The 24,991-nt window shown below is 44.0% G+C and overlaps 1 protein-coding gene across 9 annotated transcripts in view; it reads right to left on the bottom strand.

The window, feature by feature from the left end:
* The window catches only part of LOC311323982 (neuroligin-3-like), a gene marked incomplete at both ends in the record, with an annotated part of 198,643 nt that extends 174,479 nt beyond the window's left edge, over positions 1-24,164 (bottom strand). The window contains 3 exons of one of the 9 annotated variants that reach the window (XM_084456325.1): positions 3,109-3,168; positions 22,456-22,515; positions 23,675-24,164. In XM_084456325.1, the coding sequence (XP_084312451.1) occupies positions 3,109-3,168; positions 22,456-22,515; positions 23,675-24,164 (610 nt within the window). Of the gene's footprint in view, positions 1-1,423; positions 1,438-3,084; positions 3,169-22,455; positions 22,516-23,619 lie in introns of all 9 variants that reach the window. The other 8 variants (XM_084456327.1, XM_084456331.1, XM_084456330.1 and 5 more) reach the window with 8 other exon arrangements.
* Positions 24,165-24,991: the final 827 nt, after the last annotated feature.

Here is a 24,991-nt window from a genome sequence, read left to right as displayed (position 1 = left end):
ATAGGCCTGTTGTGGTATTTCCCATGCCTCTGTAATATGATCTTTAGAAACGTCGTTAGACACGAAATAGCTTCCCCACTTGCTCCAACAGGTAGGCTATTGAAACGTGTTCCGTCTCTCTCTCTCTCTCTCTCTCTCTCTAGCCAATATCAGAAGCCTATACATATGCACAGTAGTCACCCTCTCTCTACCTGTGGCATTTCTACATGCATCCATAAACTGACCAAATAAACTGTTTTAATTTCAGTTGCTGAAATAGAGAGAGGTCTGGAGTCCTTGCACAGAAGCAGAGAGCAGATTAGGCAGGCATATGCAGATGTGGACCCAGAGGTAGGTAAGCTGACTGCCAATAAATACAAAATGTTACAAAATTATTACAGTTATTGAGAATTATTAAAATAATTCTCAACCAGCGTTCAGGGGACAACATGAAGGCGGCAATATGGGGTAGTCTGCTTCACTGATGACAACCCCATGTGCACCAGGAACATATTGTGGTTTTAGGACAGTTTTGTTGACTGCAGCTGAGTGGGTTCTACAGACCAGCTGCTTAGAACAGTTTTGTTAACTCCAGCTGAGTGGGTTCTACAAACTAGCTGCCTAGAACAGTTTTGTGGATAGCTAGTGTGGTGCCATCTGAGGAGTGACTCTGTAGACCTATGACGGCGTAGCTTGATGTCTCCTATGGTGTTGCTTTTGACGATGGTTATATCACTTGTTTGTTTGGCAATCTATATTTAGCTTACTCTTCATGTTCATTCATTCATTCATTCATGTTTTCTCTTTGTCTCTTTGTCTGTCTCCTGTGAAGTTTTGTACTATCAGATATTACCAACAACCCATAGAGGACAAACGAAGTCACGCTCATGTTAAGAAATGGTGAGTCATCTTTACCTGCCTTGTGAGTAGAGCTGTTCACACAGAGGTCGCTAGTCATCTGGATACGGATTCATGTGTTAACGCACTCAGAAGATTCATTTGCAGAAGATTCCCAGTGACACGTATCTGAACAGACCAAGTCTCCAACTTTGTTGTAACACAAAGAGAGCTTGGAGAAGCGCTCAGAGCTGAATCATGAAAAGATCCAAAATGCTCTGTTGAATGAAGGAATACGATGGACATTCAACCCTCCCTCAGGACCCCATCATGGTGGCGTCTGGGGGAGATTAATCAAGCTGGTAAAGAAGATCTTCAGTTCTGTAGTTAAAGAGCAAACATTGGATGACGAGTCTACAGATGACCGTGTGAAGTGGAGCTGATCATGAATGACAGACCCATCACAAGTGTCTCAAATAATCCTGATGATTTAGAAACTCTTACTCCAAATCACCTGCTGCAGATCAAAGGAAAGCCAATCATGCCACCTAGACTTTTCCGGAAAGAGTAACTGTACTGCAAAAGAAGATGGCAACAAGTACAATACATCGGAGACCTCTTCTGGAAAAGATGGATCTGGGAATATCTACCACTCATGCAGGAGAGAAACGAGGAAAAACCCAAAAAGTAACTTCTCACCCAGTGATCTTGTAACTCATGGCTAATGGGACACATATTGAAAACATTGCCAGACACCACACAAGGCTTTTCAGGCTGAAAAAAGACTAGTAATTCCCCTTTTGGTGTTTTTAAGCTGTTTTTTGACGTTCGTCTCCATGAATTTTTGAAGAAGTAATTGTTCTGTCAACAATTAGGGGCTGGAATGTTGCAGCCCAAAAGCTTTATTATTTATGTAAAACTTTCAATTTTTTGATTTATAGTTTGACCTAAGTAATGAGAATTACAAACTTTTATTTTGAAAGTTGGTCCCACCCAACAAGGAAGCGCTTTCATTCGTTGGAAATCTTGACTACCGTGACTACGGACTGCAGACAAGGAGAACTGGTGTGTTGAAACTAACTCACTCATGCCAGGAGTGGCTAAATTGATTTGTTTGATACTGATAGCCATCACAGGAGGAGAGGAGAAGAACAGCGGGGAGAGGAAGAGAGAGGAGAGGAATAGAGGAGAGGAACAGAGGAGAGGAACGTAGGCGAGGTGGAGAAGAACAGAGCGGAGAGGAGATGAATAGAAAGGAGAGAGGAGAGGAGGGGAACACAGGAGATGAGAGGAACAGAGAGGAGAGGAAGAGAGAGGAGAGAAACAGAGAGGAGAGGAGTGGAAAAGAACCGAGAGGAGAGGAAAAGAAGAGAGGAGAGGAAAGGTAGGGGGAGGAGAGGAGGAGATGAAGGGAGGAGCGAAGAGGAACAGAGAGGAGAGGGGAAGAGGGAGTACATTTATACAACTAACAAGGTAAACAGAGAACCCTCCCCACCACATGAGCAGACGTTCTCTGTCCTATCAAATACAGATCCATATATCAATATAAACACAGGCTGGATTTGAGGGTTCACACACACACACACACACACACACACACACACACGGTAAACACATGCACGCATGTTTAAACACACACACACACATCTCTTGGGTTTTACCGTGACGCTAAACCTCCTGTATACACATCACCTGAACATTCTTGGCCAGAGAAGACTAGGACAGCACTATCCAGGGGTTAGGCTTTGATCAGTATCGGAGAGAGGAGCATCTCAGCTCTAATCTCAGCAGGGACCCACCATGCGCAGGAATATCGCCAAATAAATATGGAAAGTGAACAATGTGACTGCTGAGCAGAGACTTCCTCTCCACCGGCCTAATCCTCCTCTCTGCTCTCTGAGCTCCTCTGATAAAGCTGTGGCACTGCTGAGAACAGCCTGCATCACTCCTCTGCTGTCTGTCGGCCTGCCTGCCTGCCTGCCTATCTGTCTGTCTGTCGGTCTGTCTGTCTATCTGTCTGTCTGCCTGTCTGTCTGTCTGTCTGTCTGCCTGTCTGCCTGCTTACCACACTCTGGGAAATAAAGGAAAGTTGGGAAGCACTGCACACACACACACACATACTGTATACAGGACATATGCATGTGTGCATGCACGCACACTCACAAACACACGCACGCACACACACACACAAACACAAGGTGCATGCTGCATTCCAAGTTAGAACCCAATACACACAAACATTATCATTAATTCAACAACACCATGCACTATCTCTGGTTACCACAGAAATACCTTCGTCTTCATCGCCGTCGTTATCTGATAGATCCTCGCCCTGCTTTTTAGCGTGTGCCCCTAAAGGCGGGGAGGAGAAACACACAGAGAAGCACAGGACATTCAAAATATCCTGTTTGTCAGGACAGAGATGTAGAGAGTCAGCCCACCACAGTAGAGTACACACATTACATCATCACAAACCACATGTGATTTACAATTCATATTGGTTTGACATGGTTACATGAATCACTTAAAACATTTTAAAATAAAAAATAAAATAAAAAATAAAGATGTTTTATTTCAAATAAATATTAATAAGTACACAGTAGGTACAACATGAAACCTTTCATTTCAAATTTCATACGAATCATATTTTGATGCAGCAAAATATAAAGCAAAAATTAACACTACATGACTTGGCAGTGAACTGCACCATAATTCCAACCTGGGTTAATGATGCAGAGTGCTTCATTAATACAATAACACTTCCTGTGCTACGTGTCTGAGCTGAATTCTGATCAGCCCAGTATTGATTAGATACAGGCTCTGTGGAGGCAGAGTAACACACACACACACACACACACACACACACAGGCTCAGGGAGGAAGGGCACAACATAAGGCAACAGATAGCAGATGAGGGTACAGCAACACAAAACTCAGAAACCAATAATAAATCAAGAAGGTTTATTAATATAAGATAACCAGCAACACAGGGATCAAGGAGTACAGCAACACAGGGATCAAGGAGTACTATCAGTGGCACCAAAGAAAATACAAAAATAAACTAGGGCTGCTAGCAGCAGTGAGCGGGCCCTCGCATTCCACGCATGTCGGAGTGCGGCGCCATTAAAGGGTGTGCTCTTAGCGTGACGCATAGATGTGTTCAGGACGGTACCTTGATGAAGCGTGAGAAATGTTGTGTAAATCGGACAATGTATGTAGGAGTTATGATGACTTCCTGCTTGACCTATAGGCGGTGCTATAAGTATGACTCAATACTGACCTACAGATGTGTTCAGGACGCTATTTATGCTATTTATGAGCAATTTGGTCTAAATTGGGTAACGTATGTACTTCCTGTTTTATGGCGAAACGTCAAAATTCGCCCCGGCGCCATGGCAAGGGTGTTTAGTAAACGTAACTTAAAAAAACAACAACTTTTAATCAGAAAGGTCTTCAGACGAAGTAGACCGAGTGTGAAGTCGATCGGATGAAATCTGTAGGAGGAGTTTGTTAAAGTACGAGGGATGGGAATGTAAAAAACGAGCAAAGTTCCTGTAGGACTTAGGGTATGGCTCCAAGATACTTTTTTTGTGTGTGGATAAATTAGCTATGTCTATCAACTGTCGTTTGCCTACGAAAAACTGGAAGGTGGGGCTCGCCATTTTAAACTTTCCAGGGGGCGCTCTGAAGCCGTTTTGCCAGGCCCATTTCCGGCACCCATGAAATCTTTTTTTGTTACCGGGACTGACGTATCTGCCAGGTTTCAAGCATTTTCATGGATGTTTATGCCTCCAAAAAGGCATTTGTGGTTTCACCAGTAGGTGGCGCTATAGGTTTGACTCAATACCGATGCATAGATGTGTTCAGGATGCGACCTTCATGAAGCGTGAGCAATTAGGTGCAAATTGGATAATATATGTAGGAGTTATGAGGACTTCCTGTTTTATGGCGAAATGTCAAAATTTGGCAGGGTGCCACGGCAAGGTGTTTGGTGAAAACTACTTTTTTTTAATAACTTTTGATCACAAAGGTCTTAAGATGAAGCTGACCAAATATGAAGTTGATCGGCATGGAAATGGTAAAAACAAGGACAAAATGGCACATTAAAGGAGTAGTAAAAGGAAAATGCATGTTTAGCCCTGTTTTAAGGTTACTTATGATCATATAGAATGGTTCAGATCAAAACGTTGACAAAACTAGCACTTTTGAGAAAGTCTGATAATTGCTCTACCACCATTTAGGTCATACAATGGATGTGGGTGGGCACCTTGAAAAATCCTTCAAAAACATGTTAAACTCTCGATTTCAAAGACAAGAAGCTCACCGAGGGGGTAATTGGTGTCCGTTGGTGTTCTGACATCAAATTCATCGCAAAGTATGAATCCTTGAGGGTTTTATAGACCATCTTATGAAATCCATTGACTTGTATTGAAGCGACCGTTGTAGATGTGTAGATCAATCCGCAGAGGGGATTCAGGAAGCGGAACTACTTACGGTAGCTATTGTTATTGTTTATGTTGCTAGGCTACCTAGTTTGCGGAAGTTTACACACGTATGTGCTGCGACTACATAGTTCTATGCTAAATATTTAAAAAAGCCTTTCCAGATGAACTAGAATCTTACTTTATGGTGAATTGTATGTCAGAACGCCAACTAACACCTCGGTGAGTTTCTTGTCTTTGAAATTGAGAGTTTAACATGTTTTTTTGAATGATTTTTCAAGGTGCCCACCCACATCCATTGTATGACTGGATAATGCTAATTGCTAAGATTAGCTAGCTACAATTCCTGGAAATGTGTTCATGTTTCCACCGAGGGAACACTGAATTCGGATAACATGAAAGTATACGACGGACACACGATGGTAGCGTGACAAGCTAACTAGCTAACTTTAGCATGAAATAGATCTCAGGTAGCAAATGCAGGTGGCTTTAGTTTTCCTTACACAATGTCGTGCGAACCAGCACAATAAAGTACTTGTGAACTTACCTGAAAGTTGTTAGCTTGCTCTGGTCGCAGCTCTTCACAGATCGTCTCGTTCGCTTGCTGTCCTCGAAGTGAGACTTTTACTGTTTACAAGACCACGCACACTGTTTGGTCGGAGCTGCCTTGTAATCTGATTGGCTGGAGATGAGGCAGGGTAGATTTTTGAATAGTTTTCGTCATAGTTCTCGTCTCGATTTCTTCTAAACGTTTCATAATAGATTTCTGGTTCGTGTCTCGGGTGCAAGTAAATACAAGTGGTGCAAGTAAATATAAGTGGTGCACATGTTTGAGTTAGAAATATATTTGTGAACCACAAAAATAAATTTGTGAAACAAGAATTTATTTGTGAATCAACAAAAAACATTTGTGAAACATGTGGTGTATATTGACAAGTATTGAAACAGATCTAACCCCATAATTATCAGACTTTCTCAAAAGTCTCAATGTTTTGTCAACGTTTTGATCTGAACCATTGTTCAGTTTAGAATCTGAGTGACAGTTGACTCCATGTCCAGTTCATGAAGTCCGGAAAATAATCCAGTAGCATTTTTTCTGCACTTCTCTGCTCATCTGATATCAGTGCATTTCTATGAGCAGGACTAACGTTAACAGCCGATGTGTAAACATGCTTCCTGGCTGTACAATTGATTCATCTGTCTTGTTCTGTCCTGAAATTTCGTCAGATTTGTCACTAAAATAATAGAAATCATACTGTAACATCCTTGTGACTCCACAGAAAATCAGGCAACTAATAAAATTCTGATTGAAGACGTAGCGAGGGATGTCCCATTTCTTAGGTAAAGATTTCAACCCATAAGGGGGAGTATTGGGATTGGGCCTAACACTCTCTACACTGCACACTAACACTTTCTACTATGTCGCACACTAACACACTCTACTACGCTGCACATGCTGTCTCTCCAATCTGAGGGCAAAGCTTCACCTTTAGAGAGAGTATGGTTGGTTTCTATTGTGCCCAAATCATCAGGTGATTTGAGGCCTTCTGGGTGCCAGTGACCAGGAGATCCACAGTAGATGTGTCTTCCTATCTATGTGTCTGTGTGTGGCTCTAAGCAGGTGTGTGTGTGTGTGTGTGGGTGCGTGTGTGCAGCCAGATGTTACAGTGAGTGATACTGCCCCAGACAGGTAAGAATTGGATGAACGCAGTGGACTTCATATCCTGTTCTCTTCCTGTTGGTTGTGTTCCTGTTTGTGTGTCAAATTTGGAAGCTGTTACAGGGATAATGAACACGACACATCCGATCACGCCAACAAGCCTCCGTGTTTGACCTTGATGATTCAATACGACACAGAATGATATTCAGAGTGACAAAGGAAGTGTGCATGGAAGTGATGTGTATAAATTATAGATAAAGCTGGCATAGCTCAGCCATGGCTGTAGGAGAGGACACCCACACACCCACCCACACACACCCAGACACCCAGACACCATACCTCAGCTGGTTGTCAGAGTGATAGCTAGGAGGATCTAGCTACGAAGAGGCTTTATTCTGTACATACTACAGCTATAACTCATGTTGCTTGACAGCAGCACTAGCAAACAGCCTAATTTATCAAATCAAGTTGAGAGGAGACATATTTGATGGGCTCAGGGCTGGACTGGGACAAAAAATTGGCCCAGGCATTTTTGGCCCAGACCGGCCCACCACAATCGGCCGGACACCACCCACCAGTACAAAATCCTTGCGGCCCCTTTAAATATGCAATACCATCATACTATTTCCCCAAACCACTACAAAGATGAGTAAGTTCCGTGGACAAGTGTACCACTGCAAATGGACGAGTGTACTCACTCAGTCTTGTCTCCCTGGTGGTCAGACATCGCTGTGGAGTACACAATCTACTCAAATAACAGTTACAGTAGAGGTAGGAGAAATTGTCAAAGAAAAAGCTCTAATAGAGGTCAAAGTATAATTTCAAATTATTTATTACATTATTATTATATAAAGGCAAAGCGCAGAGACTATATGTTGGTCAGAATTTAGTTCCAACTTAAAATGAACTCTGGTCAAATCAGCCATCGTGGGTTTTGGGCATATAAATTGCCCCATGAATAGGCTACATATACAATAAGTACAATATCACATATACCTATAACCCATTTGGCTATCCAGTTAAAGAACTGTCAGGCTGCAGGTACTAATAACTGTAGCCTAGTTATTGCAGTTAGCCTTTATAGGGCAGAACAGGTTGTTTCTCCAACCAGGCCAGGTCAAGCCTGGCATATGTGCCTGGCTGGCTTGTGTCTGTTCAGGACTGGTAGGACGGAAGCTAGTCATGTCACTGAAATAACTGTGAACTGAAATGACATGAATGATGTCTGATAAATTAAGATAGGTCTTGTCGCCTGGACACATCAGTTCCAATGCTTCCAATGCTAATCCTGCACAATAAGAGTGAGATAGCCAGTTAGCTCATGAGCTCACAACAAATAGCAGCATCTTCCATAACATTAATGGTACTGGTCAGTGGCTAAAGCAGTTACACTGATGATTCCTGTAACGTTAGCTATTTTGCTGCAATTGGTTCAACTTCTGTTTCTGGACAAAGGTATGGAATAAACCCAGATAACACAAGGCTAGCGGATGTACAGCAGGCTGAGTTGTGGGATCTGTGGCGTGAATAGTGGCGTGATGGTGAGACCCCGCCCCCTCGGGTCAGAACTGGTCATGGACAGTGTACCTCTCTCCGGGCCACCCACCTGCCCCCACCAGTGAAGACCCTGTGTCTCTAGCCCACTCGAGGGCTGAGTTGTGGGGTCCGTGGCATGGTGGCGAGACTCCGCCCCCTTGTGTCATATTGGGTCGGGGACAGTGGAACCTTCTCCGGGTTACCCACCTGCCCCCACCGGTGAAGACCGTGTTTCTCTAGCCCTCTCAGGGGCTGAGTTGTGGGGTCTGTGGTGTGGACAGTGGCGTGGTGGCAAGACTCCGCCCCCTCGCATCATATTGGGTTGGGGGCTGTGGACCCCTCTCTGGGCTAGCCACCTGCCCCCACCGGTGAAGACAAGTGTGTCTCTAGCCCACTCAGGGGTTGCTGCCCTCCTGTGACCATAAACGGTAAATGCTCTTGTGGTAGCAACATAGAACTGCAGGTTCTGGGACCGATGCCTCTTGTGGTAGCACCATAGAACTGCAGGTCAATAATGGGGCAGCCAGGGAGGGAAGCAGGGAGTGACAACTACTGGACATTTGCTATTCTAGGTGCGCTGGCTTACAGCCACGCACAAAAAACATTGCTATGAACATTGCTAAATAACACACATGGTCCAAAGCCTAGATTTTTTACCAGCCAATATAGGTTTTTATTATTGCAATTTGCTCTTATTATTATTTTGCATGTTATCTTGGTCTCACAATGCAATTCTCAATCAATATTATTGTAGTGTGTGCATAATAATATAGGTACTAGCAGCCAGGATCCAAAACTAACCTTTAGGATTCCCTAGCCCCTTAGTAACAGTCCCGAAATGAGTAAATTACCAGACAATCAGATTTTATAGCAGCCAGCCATTGGCTTGAAAATAGCTAGTTAATTTTGGGCCATGGCCACACAGCTAACGTTAGCCTGCTCCTCATTTTCTTCGAAGATATAACAGTAGCCCAGCAGCAGCAACACTGCTAGGCTCGACCAGAATAGATAACATAGTAGTGCTAGTGCTAATCGCCAAGCTAACATGCTAACGTTAGCATTACTAGTACTGACGTTATCTGGCTGGCCTATAGTAAGCAATGTTAACGCTAGCTAGCTCACAAACGTAGATAAACAGCATGACTCGATTTGCTTGGCGGGGAGGTAGGTAGCTAGATAATGCTGTACCTGGCTAATGCTAGCTGGCGCTAGCCAGCAGACAGCCCTCACCCATATTCATATTTAACGCTTTTAGCTATATTTTCCTAACCGTTTCAACTATACACTCCTCCTGCTCACTCTGCCCCCCCTCGGCCATGTCACGTCTCTGTCCCTCCTCGGCTTCCCTGTCCTGCTCCTGGTCACCATGGCCACCAGCCACCTCTCCTATAGTTCGTGTTCAACGTCCTGCACCTGTTGTTGCTGCACATTTGGCAGCATCCGCCTCAAGATTTTTTGCCCGTAATTTCTCTGCATGCCCTTGCACTTTTGTTTATGCTTATCTTTATCCACCCTTCTCCATCCACTGACTTTTGGCTCTCTTATGGCCCACGCATCAGACACGAAACTGACAGAGGGAGGGGTGGGGCCTACATATGATTGGGCCAGCTCAGTCTCAGTATAGAAAATTGACTAATGGGCTGCTGTCCTTGCTTTATGGGCCGTTCGTTGGCCAAATATAATAATAATTTTCATTGCCCAAAAAACAAACAAACATATTCTGCCCAAAACTAGGTCCGGCCCACCAGGCATTTGCCCGGTATGCCAGATTGCAAGTCCAGTCCTGGATGGGCTTACTTGTTAAGGATGAATAAACAGCCATTTCACTAAAATGGAAGCTTCAAAAACGCTCAACAGCATGTCTGTGTGTATTTGTGGAGAGACTACGACTGAATCTTCAATTTACTCTATGCAACAAAGAGAGGCTTAATGGCTGCAGCAGTAGCCGGGATCAGAGCTAGATCTCAGAAAGTTCAGGATGTGGACAGGGACTTGTGAGATGCTGTCATCTTGACAATTTAGAGTCATTATATTTAGTCCCCAATCCTCGTGATGCTCTTTCTCTCTCTCTTTCAGTCTGTTTCTGTCTCTGTGCCTGTCTATTTCCGCTCGCTTGCTCTAACCTTCTGTCTCTCTCACCCCCTTTCTTTTCTTTTTCTTTCTTTCTTTCTGTCTGTCTGTCTGTCTGTCTGTCTGTCTGTCTGTCTGTCTGTCTGTCTGTCTGTCTCTTTCTTTCTCTCTCTCTGGAGAGGTGAAGGAACAGCTTGGGAAGGACACCTTAGAGAGAGTGATGGTGAATGTAGCTAAAAGGTTAAGGAGGCTGTAATCCAGCAGCTGTGAAGGACAGCCAAGCTCACACTGTGCCTCAGATGCCCCCCAAAATAGCGCCCAAATGAAACCCAGCCACGTTCCCCGTGTGTGACAGGAGCAGGCTGGAGACGCAGGTTGAACAGGCCTGTAGCAGCTCCGGCGTACAGAGAAGACAGCACAGAGAACCTCATACATCTACTGACATCCGTCCACAGGAGAACCACCATTACTGCCTCCCAATCATAGCATTCCTTCTGACCCGCCATCTCTAATGAATAAAGGAAACCCAACTGAGAAATATATTCTGAGGAATATTATTTTGTAAAAATGTTGCAACCCAGTAGGCTTTAAGCTTCTTACAGACTGTCTGGTTCTCTTCTCCTCCTCCTCTTCTTCCCTCTCCTCTCCATCCCTTCTGTGGGCTGTGGTAAGCAAAGGACATGAGAAGATAGCGAGGCCAGGGTTGGCTGGAAGAGCACTCGAGGCCGGGGTTGGCTGGAGGAGCACTTGAGGCCGGGGTTGGCTGGAGGAGCACTCGAGGCCGGGGTTGGCTGGAGGAGCACTCGAGGCCGGGGTTGGCTGGAAGAGTACTTGAGGCTGGGGTTGGCTGGAAGAGTACTCGAGGCCGGGGTTGGCTGAAGGAGCAGGCTAGCACCCAGCAGGGGGCCTCTAAATGGGAACTTCCTGCCTGAAACATGTCCTTGCATCTCAAGTCACTGAATGAAGCTACCGCTAGCTGGCTGGCTGGATAGCTGACCGACTTATTGGCTGTACTGGCTGGCTGTACTGGCTGTGAATGAAGCTGCCACTGGCTGGCTGCCTGTTCTGGAGTGAGTCATCTTCTGTTCGTTGAAGACACAGTTTCATAGAACCCTTCCCCTTCAGACTCAGAGGACATCCACCCTTACTTCTAAATCTTACAGAGGCTATATCTGTTCTATTCTTCTCCATATGTTCCACACCCCATACCCACACCCCCACCCTTGCTGAGTTGGCATGCAGCCTTCCTTGCCCACCCCCAGGCAGACTGGAGCCTGCCATCCGATGGGATTATCTGGCTGTGTGATGGCTTGCCATGGCCCAGACAGCCTCTGAGAGGATTCGGCCTCCTCAGCAGTTTCAGCTCTCTGGACCCTGGGGTCAGCCCCAGGGAAGAGGGAGGGGGGTGATCTCCAGGTCCTCTAATACTAGCACTGGCTGGGTTGATTGTCTGTCTGAGAGGGGCTCTAACGAGAGAGACTTCTTCCACTTCACTCTGACTGGCTGCTGAGGTTAATCTGTAGAGGGGTCAGGTAGGTGTCTGTCTTGGTATATGTCTGGGTACAGTGTACTCACTGTATCTATGTATCTCTGCATGTCTCTACATCACTGCTCTGTGTAAGTACTCACTAGCTTCAGTCTAGCCTGCTGACTCTGCAGGTTTAGCCACCTCTGGACACCCTTAGACACTACCTGCCTGCCTGTCTGTCTGTCTCTCTGCCTGCTGTCTGGACATGCCCGGGTTGTTATTACTAAGGGAAGGTCATCTGTTGTGCTCTTAAAGACAAGTTGGCCACTGCAAAACACCAGGTCATTATTAGGGGTGGAAATATCTAGGCACCTCACGATTCGATTCCGATTAAGAAGGCTATGATACGATGATACAACGATTATAGGTGCATCTTAATGCATCAACATTTCTATACATGATTTATGGTAAATGGTAAATGGACTGCACTTATATAGCGCTTTTATCCAAAGCGCTTTACAATGGCCTCTCATTCACCCATTCACACACCAATGGCGGCAGCTGCCATGCAAGGTGCTAACCTGCTCATTGGGAGCAATTTGGGGTTCAGTGTCTTGCCCAAGGACACTTCGACATGTGGACAGGAGGAGGCGGGATTCGAACCGCCGACCCTACAATCATTGGACGACCCGCTCTACCACTGAGCCACAGCCGCCTAGTGAGACAGTATGTCTCACTGTGTGGCTACTTTCTACTTTTACTAAAGTAGTAGTAGAGTGTGGGTCTCGGCTCCAGTGCTAAAGCCCTGGTTCTCTGACTGAGGCCACGGCTACACGGAGATGGATATTATTTCTGAAAACAGCATTTTCTCAACGTTTTATAGAAATATATATATACAGCGTGCAAATTGCTGGGGGGGATGGGGGGGATTTCCCCCCCTCTGGTTTTGATATCCCCTCCTCTGATCATTCATTTTTATTTCTGGTGGGGATACGTTTTTATCCCTGCTTCTGGTCAGACTGAATATAGCTACAATTCCTGTGCCCGAAAATAGATGGAGCAATTTAGAAAAACTACACTAGCTAGTTCTAACCACGCGTTTGATTGTCATGGCAACTGTCAATAAAGCGCCTACTTTAACTAGCAAGCGAGGATTTTGAAGGATGCCCAAAACGGCAGAGGTCCGTCATCAAAGCAGACTCTTCTGCTAGTGCTAAACATTGGTAAGTGACAGGATGAATATTTTATTATAATACAATTATTGTCGTGGGTGATAAGTGGCCAATCGTCAGCATGTATTGCTTTTGTTTTGCTATTCTCATCCTCGATATTAGGCGATAGCCAAGTCAGCGCAGCACATTGTCGCGGCTACCAATTTAGCCTCTTTTTCACAAGACCAATACCAATTTATATTTTATCTTGTGTTCCAGATTTTCTTTTCAGCCTTGCGGCCTGGCCTACCAGTGAAAGTGCGCGTGATTGTGGACCAAGATGGATCCATGCTGAATGTTAGCCTACAGATTTGTCGGGATAGATGGCTGGTTTCCAAATTTGCTTTCAAGGCACGGAACTACAGTGATTTGATGTAGCCTATAATGCACCTAGTGCCTACCTTTAACTAGCCTACGCATATCACTTTTTTTATGAGGTCTAAAGGTCTATGATGAGGACGGGATAGCTCTACATTCATAGCAGTGTGATCAATAACCTAACATCGTATGGTTTGTCCTTTCTTTTAGCACTTTGTTGGGAGTATATATAAGAATACAATGAGAGCATACAGTCGTTTCCTTTGTTCTGATGTTTACATTTGTTAAATTTCTGGACATAAAATTTTATTTGAAAATGTCCCCCCCTCTTTTTTTTTTTACAAATCGCACCATGTATATATATATAAAATAGTAGGGGGGTGGAAATCCAAGTCAATAAAAGGTATGGTCCTTCAATAGTGAAATAATGGTTTCTCATGTTTGTTGTGTTCCAAAAATATTTTATTTTAGTTAGACACAACTTGCATACAGTGTGGCTCTTGTCCAGGTCCCTTTTCTCTTCAACTTCATAGAAGCCAAAATGTCAGATTGTATTGCTGTTTTTTGCTCAAGCTCAGCAAAATTCCTCACCAAAACTCAAGAGTACCCGAGCTTAGAATATAAACACAACGCACATGCTATATGTCTCATCATCGAATTGGTTCAGCCGTAAGGTACGTACAGCCCGGTCTAACAAAAACTGTTGAAAACAGGGGATCATAGTTTTAAATTTCCAATACAAAACCACTTATAACTTCAGGTTATAAGATATATTCTAAAACCAAGTGAATAAAATGTAGGTTTTGTTTGGCATGCAGCCAGATACTGTATCAGCCTGTCTGACAGGAGCGCCGCATGGACAGCTCATGGAACAGATAGCTATGCTCTCAGTAGGCTACCAGCAGAGATTTTCTCTAGAAACCAACAACAACACTTTATAAAAGGAATAAAGTGGCCAAAAGAGAGAAAAGTGCTGACATTTCAAATAAGAATGGACCGACTCATAGCTAACACAGTCCATAATATGAAGAGCAATTTTGAGAGAATCAATTTGCCATTTGTGTGTTTTTCACATTTCAAACTCATCGTTTACATCCAATGTGGCTCTGTTTTTTTCTCAAATGAGAAAAAATGTTTCTTGCTGTCATAAAGATTTCCAATCCCTGGTCTAGATTGGGCTGTCTGTCCACAGGACCCACTTTAATCATTGACTGGACTATACAGTAAATAGACTGAACCCTCACCTCATCCCCCCACACACACACACACACACACACACGCACACACACACACAGTTTCCTCCTTGCATTGCCATGGAATGTGGTATTATAACAAACAGAGCTACTATGTAGCAATGTTTTAATGAGCATTTTGTGTCCTGTGGCTCACTGTTTGACTGTTTCCAACTCTGCATCTGTGAACACCACAGCGTGTGATTCTGAACGCCCTGGTATAGATCTTCATTTTCTGTTGATGTTGCACATGAAGCCTCAAACTAAAGTTAGATCCTTAAAAAAACTGCTGGTCCAGATAACTGAGAACCTTTCTTCTTAATGAATGATAGGTGCTTATTTTATTGCACCACCCCTTACATTTTTTAACCTCTCCCTAAGCACTAATATGATTCCAAAATGTGGAAGTCAGCCTATCTCCCCCTGCTAAAAGGAGGAGAGGCCACTTTATTGAATAATCACAGGCCCATTTTGAACTTGTCAGTTCTGGTTAAGATCTTTGAGAAACTTGTAAGTGAACAGTTAAAGGAGTTTTATGTAAAAATGACTATCTACTGCATGCACCAGTATTTTGGGCATTGTGGATAAAAATTGAGAGTTGTGCAGGTCTATTGATCTGTCCAAGGCCTTTGATACAGTCAATCATATTATTCTGTAGCAGAGGCTGACTAGTATTGGTTTATCCGAGCAGGCAGTGGGGTGGTTTGTAGCCATGCAGAAGATGCATGCTAGACATGTACACATAGTTAACATCAAGCACTGCGGGCTTTAGGCATTTTACTGCTCAGGGAAAGAAATTAGAAACTGTCTCCTGGTATAAATATCTTGGTATCCAGCTAGATGACTGCCTTTCTTTTAAACCTCAGGTTAATAATCTTCTTAAAAAAACGGAGGTTTGATATCAGAAACAAGTCCTGTTTCTCCTTTAAGGCAAGAGGAAGACTGGTCTCTGCAACTTTTGACCAGTTCTTGATTATGGTACATGAATGCACCTGCCATGGCCTGAGCATATGCTAGAATCTTCTTGGAAACGACGTAAGTGGAGTTTAAGAAGAAATGCTTCTTAAGAAATGTTTAACTATGTTCATGAATGAGGCCCATTGATCTCAATAGGATTAACGGCTTGGCGCCACTGGGTCCGTTAGCATCAACCAGCAACCGGCAGACGCTCAGGAAATTAATCTATTGTAATTGCTGACAGCAGCTCCACTGCAGCCGTTGCGTTGCGTGCGATGCCAGGGTCTGACGTTAAAGGAGTAGTAAAGGGAAAAATCATGTTTAGCCCTGTTTTAAGGTTACTTATGATCATATACAATGGACAAAACATTGACAAAACTAGCACTTTTGAGAAAGTTGATAATTGCTCTACCACCGTTTAGGTCATACAATGGATGTGGGTGGGCACCTTGAAAAATCATTCAAAAACATGTTAAACAATCGATTTCAAAGACAAGAAGCTCACCAAGGGGGTAATTGGTGTCCGTTGGCGTTCTGACATCAAATTCGCCTCAAAATATGAATCCTGTAGGGTTTTATTGATAATTTTATGAAATCCATTGACTTGTATTGACGCGACCGTTGTAGATGTGTAGATCAATCCGCAGAGGGGATTCAGGAAGCGGAACTACTTACGGTAGCTATTGTTATTGTTTATCTGGCTAGGCTACCTAGTTTGCGGAAGTTTACACACGTATGTGTTGCGACTAAATAGTTCTATGCTAAATATTTTAAAAAGCCTTTCCAGATGAACTAGAATCTTACTTTATGGCGAATTATATGTCAGAACGCCTCAGTGAGTTTCTTGTCTTTGAAATTTAGAGTTTAAGGGGAGACACGGTAGGTGAAAAAATCGTTTTTCAACGCCCTGGTCAAATGTGAGATTTTGTGCTAGTTTGCTTCCATAACATGTCTTCTTTCATACTAGTGGAAATAAAACATCAAAAATACGCATTTAGATGTTTATTTTACTTCATTTAGTCTGTTTGCGTCTGTAGATTCTTCCTAAAATCACCAAAAGTTAGCCTTTTTTCGGAACTTCTCGCAGATTTTCTTTCGTCTGGATCCCGTCATCCGGGGTATCTTTAGAAAGCTCTGGCTCTCTAGCACACTATTATCGCAACCAAACCTGTTAGTTTCATTTGTATTAGCAACCGATCGTGGAAATATCAAGGCGGGTTTGATGCTAACCGTTAAATCTCATTGGCTGTTGTTGATTTCTGAGAACGTGATTGGTTCAGCGCGTCATGTGACACGTTTCCACTTCCTTATATCTAATCCAAACAATTACGTCTGTAAAGCGTTCTAAACGTAATAAGCAATAACGACAACAGTGTTTGCCCGCAAGGTTGAACAGAAAACAAGAGAAACTAAATGGAAAGGTTTACATTTATGAGATATAAAGTGCCTATTCGCGCAAGTTGTCATTAGCAGGTGCTAGCATGTCCAGTGAGCAGCAGGGAGATGGGGCTGGCGTTAGCATGTCCAGTGAGCAGCAGAGAGATGCGGCGCGTTTGAATGAGCTGATAACTGGGTTGATTTGTCCTAATTGTGCAGGGACTGGTCTTAAAATTAACATAGATCCTCAGAATAGTGGGTTCTGTAGTACTTTGCTCTTAGAGTGCAGTCTTTGTGAGAAATGGCTATCGCAAAAGTGTCTACACATCGACTCGGCTTCATGATACAACTAGGAATGATGTTGCATTTGATGTCAATGTGAGGATGGTCCTCTTAGCGCACGAGTTAGGGTTGGGGTATGCAGTTCTCCAAAAGATTAGTAAAGTGTTAGGGATCCCAGGGCTTCATCTGAAAACGTATCAGAAACATGACAAGAGGGTGACAGGTAGGCTATTGAAACGTGTTCCCTCTCTCTCTCTCTCTCTCTCTCTCTCTCTCTCTCTCTAGCCAATATCAGAAGCCTATACATGCACAGTAGTCTCCCTCTCTCTACCTGTGGCATTTCTACATGCATCCATAAACTGACCAAATAAACTGTTTTAATTTCAGTTGCTGAAATAGAGAGAGGTCTGGAGTCCTTGCACAGAAGCAGAGAGCAGATTAGGCAGGCATATGCAGATGTGGACCCAGAGGTAGGTAAGCTGACTGCCAATAAATACAAAATGTTACAAAATTATTACAGTTATTGAGAATTATTACAATAATTCTCAACCAGCGTTCAGTGGACAACATGAAGGCGGCAATATGGGGTAGTCTGCTTCACTGATGACAACCCCATGCGCACCAGGAACATATTCTGGTTTTAGGACAGTTTTGTTGACTACAGCTGAGTGGGTTCTACAGACCAGCTGCTTAGAACAGTTTTGTGAACTCCAGCTGAGTGGGTTCTACAAACTAGCTGCCTAGAACAGTTTTGTGGATAGCTAGTGTGGTGCCATCTGAGGAGTGACTCTGTAGACCTATGACGACGTAGCTTGATGTCTCCTATGGTGTTGCTTTTGACGATGGTTATATCACTTGTTTGTTTGGCAATCTATATTTAGCTTCTATTGGTGTTTACCCTGCATTGTTTACCACATCTTGTCCTGTGTATTTATGAATCAGCTTACTCTTCATGTTCATTCATTCATTCATGTTTTCTCCATGTAAAACGCTTAAAAAAACACAAAAAGCTAGATAATCTGTTTTCTCATGCTTGTCCTCGTCAAATGTGTCTGTCTTTGTCCATGATCTGTTTAACAAAATAATACAAGCTTTCTAAAAGGGAATGTTCTCTTCCCTACTAACATTGTCTCGTCTCTAGTCTCGTCTTACTAACATCCCACTCGTGGGCTGTACCTTGACGTGGTGAGTGGGCTTCCAACTAAACAGGTCTTGCTTCTCTATACAAAATGTCTACTCCTGGACTATTTTGAATCCACAACATGCTGTGTTATTCAGTTTTCAGTTTCTATGTGTTTTCAGATGTTGTGTAATGTTGTTACGAATGATGTGATTGGATATTGTGTTTGTAAATATTGGTTTACAATGCAAATGTATGGTTTTTTACAATACAAATTTTCAAAGCCCGTTTTCTCAAAATGAGTTATTTATCATCTTAGGGACATCAAAACCACCACTTGAGTAGCACCTACATACACCTAACTTTCCAGTTTTGTTCCAATCCATATTCTGAGAGTTTGTCCAAGGGGGATTTTTTAAATTTCATTCATAGCCTGATTTATATAACAGTTTATCCCTAAAACATGGCGAAAATTGGTCTTTTTATGACTGTTGACAGTATTTTCTGATTTCTGAAGTGAAGAAAAGAGATATCAAAAATCCCCCTTGGACAAAGTTTGAATAGGGATATGTGAACAAAATGAAACAAGAATTTTGAATCTGGCTTGAACCAGTTAAAAAAATTGATTTGCCGAAATTATGCAAATTAGCGCATATTTAGCGCATATAATGCCTAATTTGCATATTTATCCATAAGATTTCAGAAAACTTGTAATAACAAAAGATGCTCCTTAATGTACCTAACAAACTGGGGGAGTTTGATGGTGATACCTATTAAGGATTTTTTTTTTCCTATTCACCTGGGGTGTCTCCCCTTAACATGTTTTTTGAATGATCTTTCATGGTGCCCACCCACATCCATTGTATGACCAAAACAGTGGTAGAGCAATTATCAGACTTTCTCAAAAGTGCTAGTTTTGTCAACTTTTTGATCTGAACCATTGTTTATGATCATAAGTAACCTTAAAACAGGGCTAAACATGATTTTTCCCTTTACTACTCCTTTAAGAGAATTGCCTAGGTTCATTTCTTGATTTTTGATGGTAGAATGTTGAAGCTGACAGCCGCAGTGGAGCCAAGGGGGTAACCTGGTCAGATACAGGCTAAATAGATCAAAGAAAAAGAAAACGTGCGCATGGACACACACAGACACAAACACACACACACACTAACACTGGTCTGGAGTACACCCAGACTGAACTCTCAGCTACCTACAGTACTGTAACACAGTGTGTGTTCAGTGTCCTGCTGTCTGTTCAGCCTGCTGTCTGTTCAGCCTGCTGTCTGTTCAGCCCAACACAGTCTCCCTGATGTCACGGATGTGCTAGGCTCTCTCCTCATTAAGCTTGCCTAACCATTCAGATGAGGAGGCGAGCCATCTCCTCATTGCAGGCCTTACTAATCAGATGCGGGTAAGACACTGCCTTTTAAAAGCCTCCTATCACGACTTCTTACCGTTGCTTGGCAACGATCATGAAAAACAATGTATCGTGAGTAAAATGCCAAGCTGATTTCAAAGAGTGAAACCCATTCTCTAAGCACACTGGTCTAAACAAACTCTCTTCTTAACACACTCTCAAACCCTCTTCTAACCCACGCACTCTTCTGAAGGATCCCTTTTCTCAGAAACACTGAGGCGGTTTGCAGTATAAAACACCTGATGCAGTGTGTGTGTGTGTGTGTATGTGTGTGTGTGTGTGTGTGTGTGTGTTTGTGACTCTCCTCCATGGTCAAGGTCCCCTAAGCCTGGTAGTCATTATTACATTGTATTAGATATAAACAGATATGAACAAAACAGCATAACAAGGTCTCAGCCATGTAATACATTCTTCAGGCATGACTCTGGAGGACACAACCCACAACACAATCCTTCTTGTACAGTCTGCAGCAATATTGCATACTATATATCAAAACATATAACACTGGAAGCTTGCAATATTGTATGTCACAAAATGAATAGCAAAAATATGGTACAAACAGAATTTCAATTAATCAGCCACTTCAACTGTGGCCAATCTGAACAGTTCACAGGACAATGAACCACAATTTAAACAAATCAGGAAGTTTCCAATGAGCTAGAAAATTACAATATTTCTGTGTGAGAGGAAACTGGGGAGTTGCTTTGCACCAATAGCCTCTCGGCACAAAGCAAGGCAGGAAGTATATGATAAAGCCCCTTTCCTCATCAGCAGACATGAGGGAGATAATTGAAAAAGTCAAAGTGGAGGGTAATATTAAAGAGACATTTCTCTATTCTGCGACTGGGTCTAATTCAGAAGCAGGAATAGCCTGAAGGGGCCAGTCTGTTTCTGACTGTGTGTGTGTGTGTGTGTGTGTGTGTGTGTGTGTGTGTGTGTGTGTGTGTGTGTGTGTGTGTGTGTGTGTGTTTATGCGTGTGTGTGAGTTTGGGTCTGTATGTGTGATTGTTTCTGAGTGGGTTTGTGTTTCTGTGTGTGTGTGTGTGTGTGTGTGTGAGAGAGAGAGAGAGAGAGAGAGAGAGATGGTTGTAGTGTGTTAACTAAGGTCTGGCTGTAGTGTGTTAACAGGTCTGGCTGTACTGTGTTGACTGAGGTCTGGTTGTAGGACAGTGTGTTAATTGAGGTGTGAGGACTGACTGTAGAGTGTGTTAAATGAGGTCTGACTGTGTGCTGTAGAACAGTGTATTAATTGAGGTGTGGCTGTAGAACAGTGTATTAATTGAGGTGTGGCTGTAGGACAGTGTATTAATTGAGGTGTGGCTGTAGGACAGTGTATTAATTGAGGTGTGGCTGTAGGACAGTGTATTAATTGAGGTGTGGCTGTAGGACAGTGTATTAATTGAGGTGTGGCTGTAGGACAGTGTATTAATTGAGGTATGGCTGTAGGACAGTGTATTAATTGAGGTATGGCTGTAGGACAGTGTATGAGTCGAGGTGTGGCTGTAGAGTGTGTTAACTGCAGAATGAGATAAGCTCAAGATCACAGCCTGGCTGTCTCCAGTCTGCCCATTAATTAAATAAAATACATGCTTTAAGACTAATTAAAAATAGCCCTTTTCGTCTTATCAAATAACAGGGGTTTCCTGCAGCTACTGTGATGTACAATCATCTTGTGCATGGTATGCACCATGTGCATGTACAGATACATGGTGACGCATCTTACTTTGACTGATCCTCTGTTCACTGTGAATAGTGTATGTCTGACAGTCAGAAGACAACCTCTGGGTTTGGGTGCTAATGTAATCAACTGCAGAGAGTCAAATGCTTTCAGTCTATTTTGACAAATACTGTACTATACAAATGCTGTACTTTCAATATCACAGGGTGTGGGCATTGCCTGAGTCATGGAAATTTAGCAAATTCTTCGCAGAACCAGTTTGTTTTTATATTATATATATATATATATTTGATTGGAGGTTGGAAATTCTGTTTCTGAACTCAATCGATATGAAGTTATCCCCCCTAAAAATGTATGTGCTTCTCTCCATGGAGGCAGTGCCCCACTCTGCAAACCCAGCCATGTGAAGAAGACAACAGTGTTCTCATCAAATACATGCTTTGCTTATACAAGCACAAAGGCACATCTAGGATTCCTGGGAACTGTTTTACCAGGGAAGTTCTTCCGTGGTCTCATTCAACACGCGTGCACGCACACACACACACACACACACACACACACACACACACACACACACACACACACACACACACACACACACAACTCACTCTCTATCTCTCCCTCTCTCTGTCTCACACACTCACCTCGCTCCCCTCTCACTGTCACTCACACTTCTCTCTCTCTCTCTCTCTCCATCATGTGACAGGGTTAAGTGGAGTCGTAGGTCCCATGTTCCTTCCAATTAGCTCTTGTTTCCAGGGTTGACAGGTGGAGACGGAGAGGACGCACCCATCCTTCGCTCTCTCTCTCTCTCTCTCTCCTTTCTCTCTCTCTCTCTCTCTCTTTCACTCCATGTTGGCTTTCTTACATACCTCCTTTTCTACACATTTTCTTGTTGGGTTTCCTGGCACATTCCTTGGATATTCTTTTGACTGTAAAATGAATAAAAAAACTACAAAATAACAGAAGGCTTCCAGAAAAGACTGCAGGTGACATGCAACAACTCTGACTGAGCCAAACCCCCCTCCCTCCCTCCCTCCCTCACTCCCTCCCTCCCTCCCCGACTTGTCAACATAAAGTACAACAGAGTGCCTGTTGAGATACTAACCGGGGGGCGGGGGGGGGGGGGGGGGGGGGGGGGGGGATTGGGTTCTGCAGAAATATTCCAAAATGGTGGAATGTATATTCTGCATCCTGGGACACAGGAAGCCCATATTCACATGCACTCCTACATAAGACCCTTTACCACCACACAGCACCAGGATCAGAGCCAGGTCACTCGCTGTTTCGCTTGCGTTTTGTACATTATTAAGTCCGATTGTGAGACTGTTATGTTTACAGTTACCAGGAGTACTTACCATGTCAATGCCGTGCAGATCTCCTTTAAGAGGTGATTTTGAGTGACTGAAGTGTGTCACAGTCTCCAAATTTAAAGTTCCCATCATAATTTCAATCGATCAAGTATCTTTTGTTTGCCGGTTGTATTTTGCCGCTGAGTAGTGCCTTTGTCTAGATTGAGCAGTAGACGTTAGGAGGACAGTAAGGGGTCTTACATGGACCAGACTGATGCCACAGGCCTCTGGTGTACCAGGAAGAGTACCTCACCAACCCTACGGAGAGCATTCTCCTAGGAGGCAGGCTGGTCAGCAGATAACTAATAGCTACTGTTCTGTCATCCCCATGACAACCAGGACAGGGGTGGGCGGCACCCAGACACTCCACAGTACGGTAGGCCCGATATGATCTGGTCTGACTGGGTAAGTTCTCAGACAGTTTCTGGATTTTGGATTTGTTCTTGTTTTTCGGGGGGTGAAATTAGTTTGAGAGTAGAAGACAAAAGAGGAACCTCTAACGGAGTGATGGTGGGGAAAGGTGATGATGATGGAGGAGGAGGACCAGTCAGGGTGACGGGCTGAGATGAAGGGACACACAGCATGCACCAGACAACAGAGCATGCTCAGCACACAATAAGTCTCAGAGAGAGAGAGAGAGAGAGAGAGAGAGAGAGAGAGAGAGAGACAGAGACAGAGAGATACAGGTCAGAAGAGGAGACAGTTTCCTTTGTCTGTCTCTTATACCTGACGCACTCACCATCCTCTGTGGGCACATAGATGTTGAGATAGAGACAGTCCTCGTTCTGGTCCTGGATGTAGTTGGCCACGATGTCCAGATTGAAGGTAAACCAGATGGGCATCATGATCTCTGGCACTGCGTTGTGGATGTTCTGCGGGCACACGGGGGCGAAGCCGGTGGCATTCTTGATGCCTGACCAGGAGGAGGGGGACTCCGGGGGCATGAAGCGCTTCTCCCCCACAGGGGAGGCGGCGTAGGGGACCCCCAGGTACTGGTCAACGGGCCCCAGGATCTCACTGGGCAGGGGGAAGCGCACCCCCCTCAGCTTGCCGTACTGGGTGTTGACGGTGGGGTGGTAGTTCTGAGCCAGCGTGGCTCCGAGGCACCAGCAGCACCACGTTAGCATCCACAAGGACGCGCTGACGCCGAGGCCACGGCTGGCATGGCTGCTACGGGCACCCTGCCAGCTCTGCGAGGGCAGACGGCTTCTCCTTGGCGAAAACCACATGGTCCGTGTGCGCAAGAGCGACTGCAAACGAGCAACATACACACTGGGGCTCGCCCCTTTTCCCTCCTCCCCTCTCCTCTCCTGCTCTCTTCCCCTGGCTCAGCCCTGTAGTCCAGATCACAGAGACCAGATCATCAGCCGCAACGCTGGAGCTGAGCAGCTAGAGGGGGGGGGGGGGGAGGGGAGGGGAGGTAGGAGAAGAAAAGGGAAGGGGTGACGGTCGTGTAGATCCTCTCTCGCTCTCTCTTTCTCCGTCTGGCTCGTCATACACTGTGCTCTGATCTCCCCGAAGATCTTCTATCCCCTGCTGAGAGGAAGGAGAGAGAGAAGGAGAGATGGGAAGATGACAGAGAGGGGGATGAGGAGAGGACAAGAGAGAGAGGAGAAGGACAGAATGAGAGAGGACATGGAGACAAGATAAGGATAATGGTTAAGATATTTCTACAGTATCAAAATGTTGCTGTTAAGATGGTTTTACAGTGTGTAAACTTTGCTGATGTTTCTACTGTATGTGAACATTTCTGTTAAAGGGGTAGTTAAGGTAATTTTGGACATAGAGCCTCATTTACGACTTACCCATTACTGTATGTTGTTGATTGATGGAGAACATTAATGATTCCATGCTTTCACTCGTTCGGGCTGATGCCAATCGAATCAAATTGGCTAATATTCAAAGAAAACGTACTTATAAAAACTCCAAACAAGTAAGGATCGCCAGATGAACTAAACTCCTCATCCAAGTCAGACATATCTCCTGCAAATGTGGCCATTGCAACTTGTTGACAATAGTGTCGGCTAGTTACGTATCACTCTGGCTCCCTATTTAC

The sequence above is a fragment of the Borostomias antarcticus genome (genome assembly GCF_949987555.1).
Source record: "Borostomias antarcticus genome assembly, chromosome: 22".
NCBI classification, from domain to species: Eukaryota; Metazoa; Chordata; class Actinopteri; order Stomiiformes; family Stomiidae; genus Borostomias; species Borostomias antarcticus.
The sequence above is the reverse complement of the archived record's forward strand: the minus strand, read 5'-3'. Positions and strand labels throughout refer to the sequence as shown.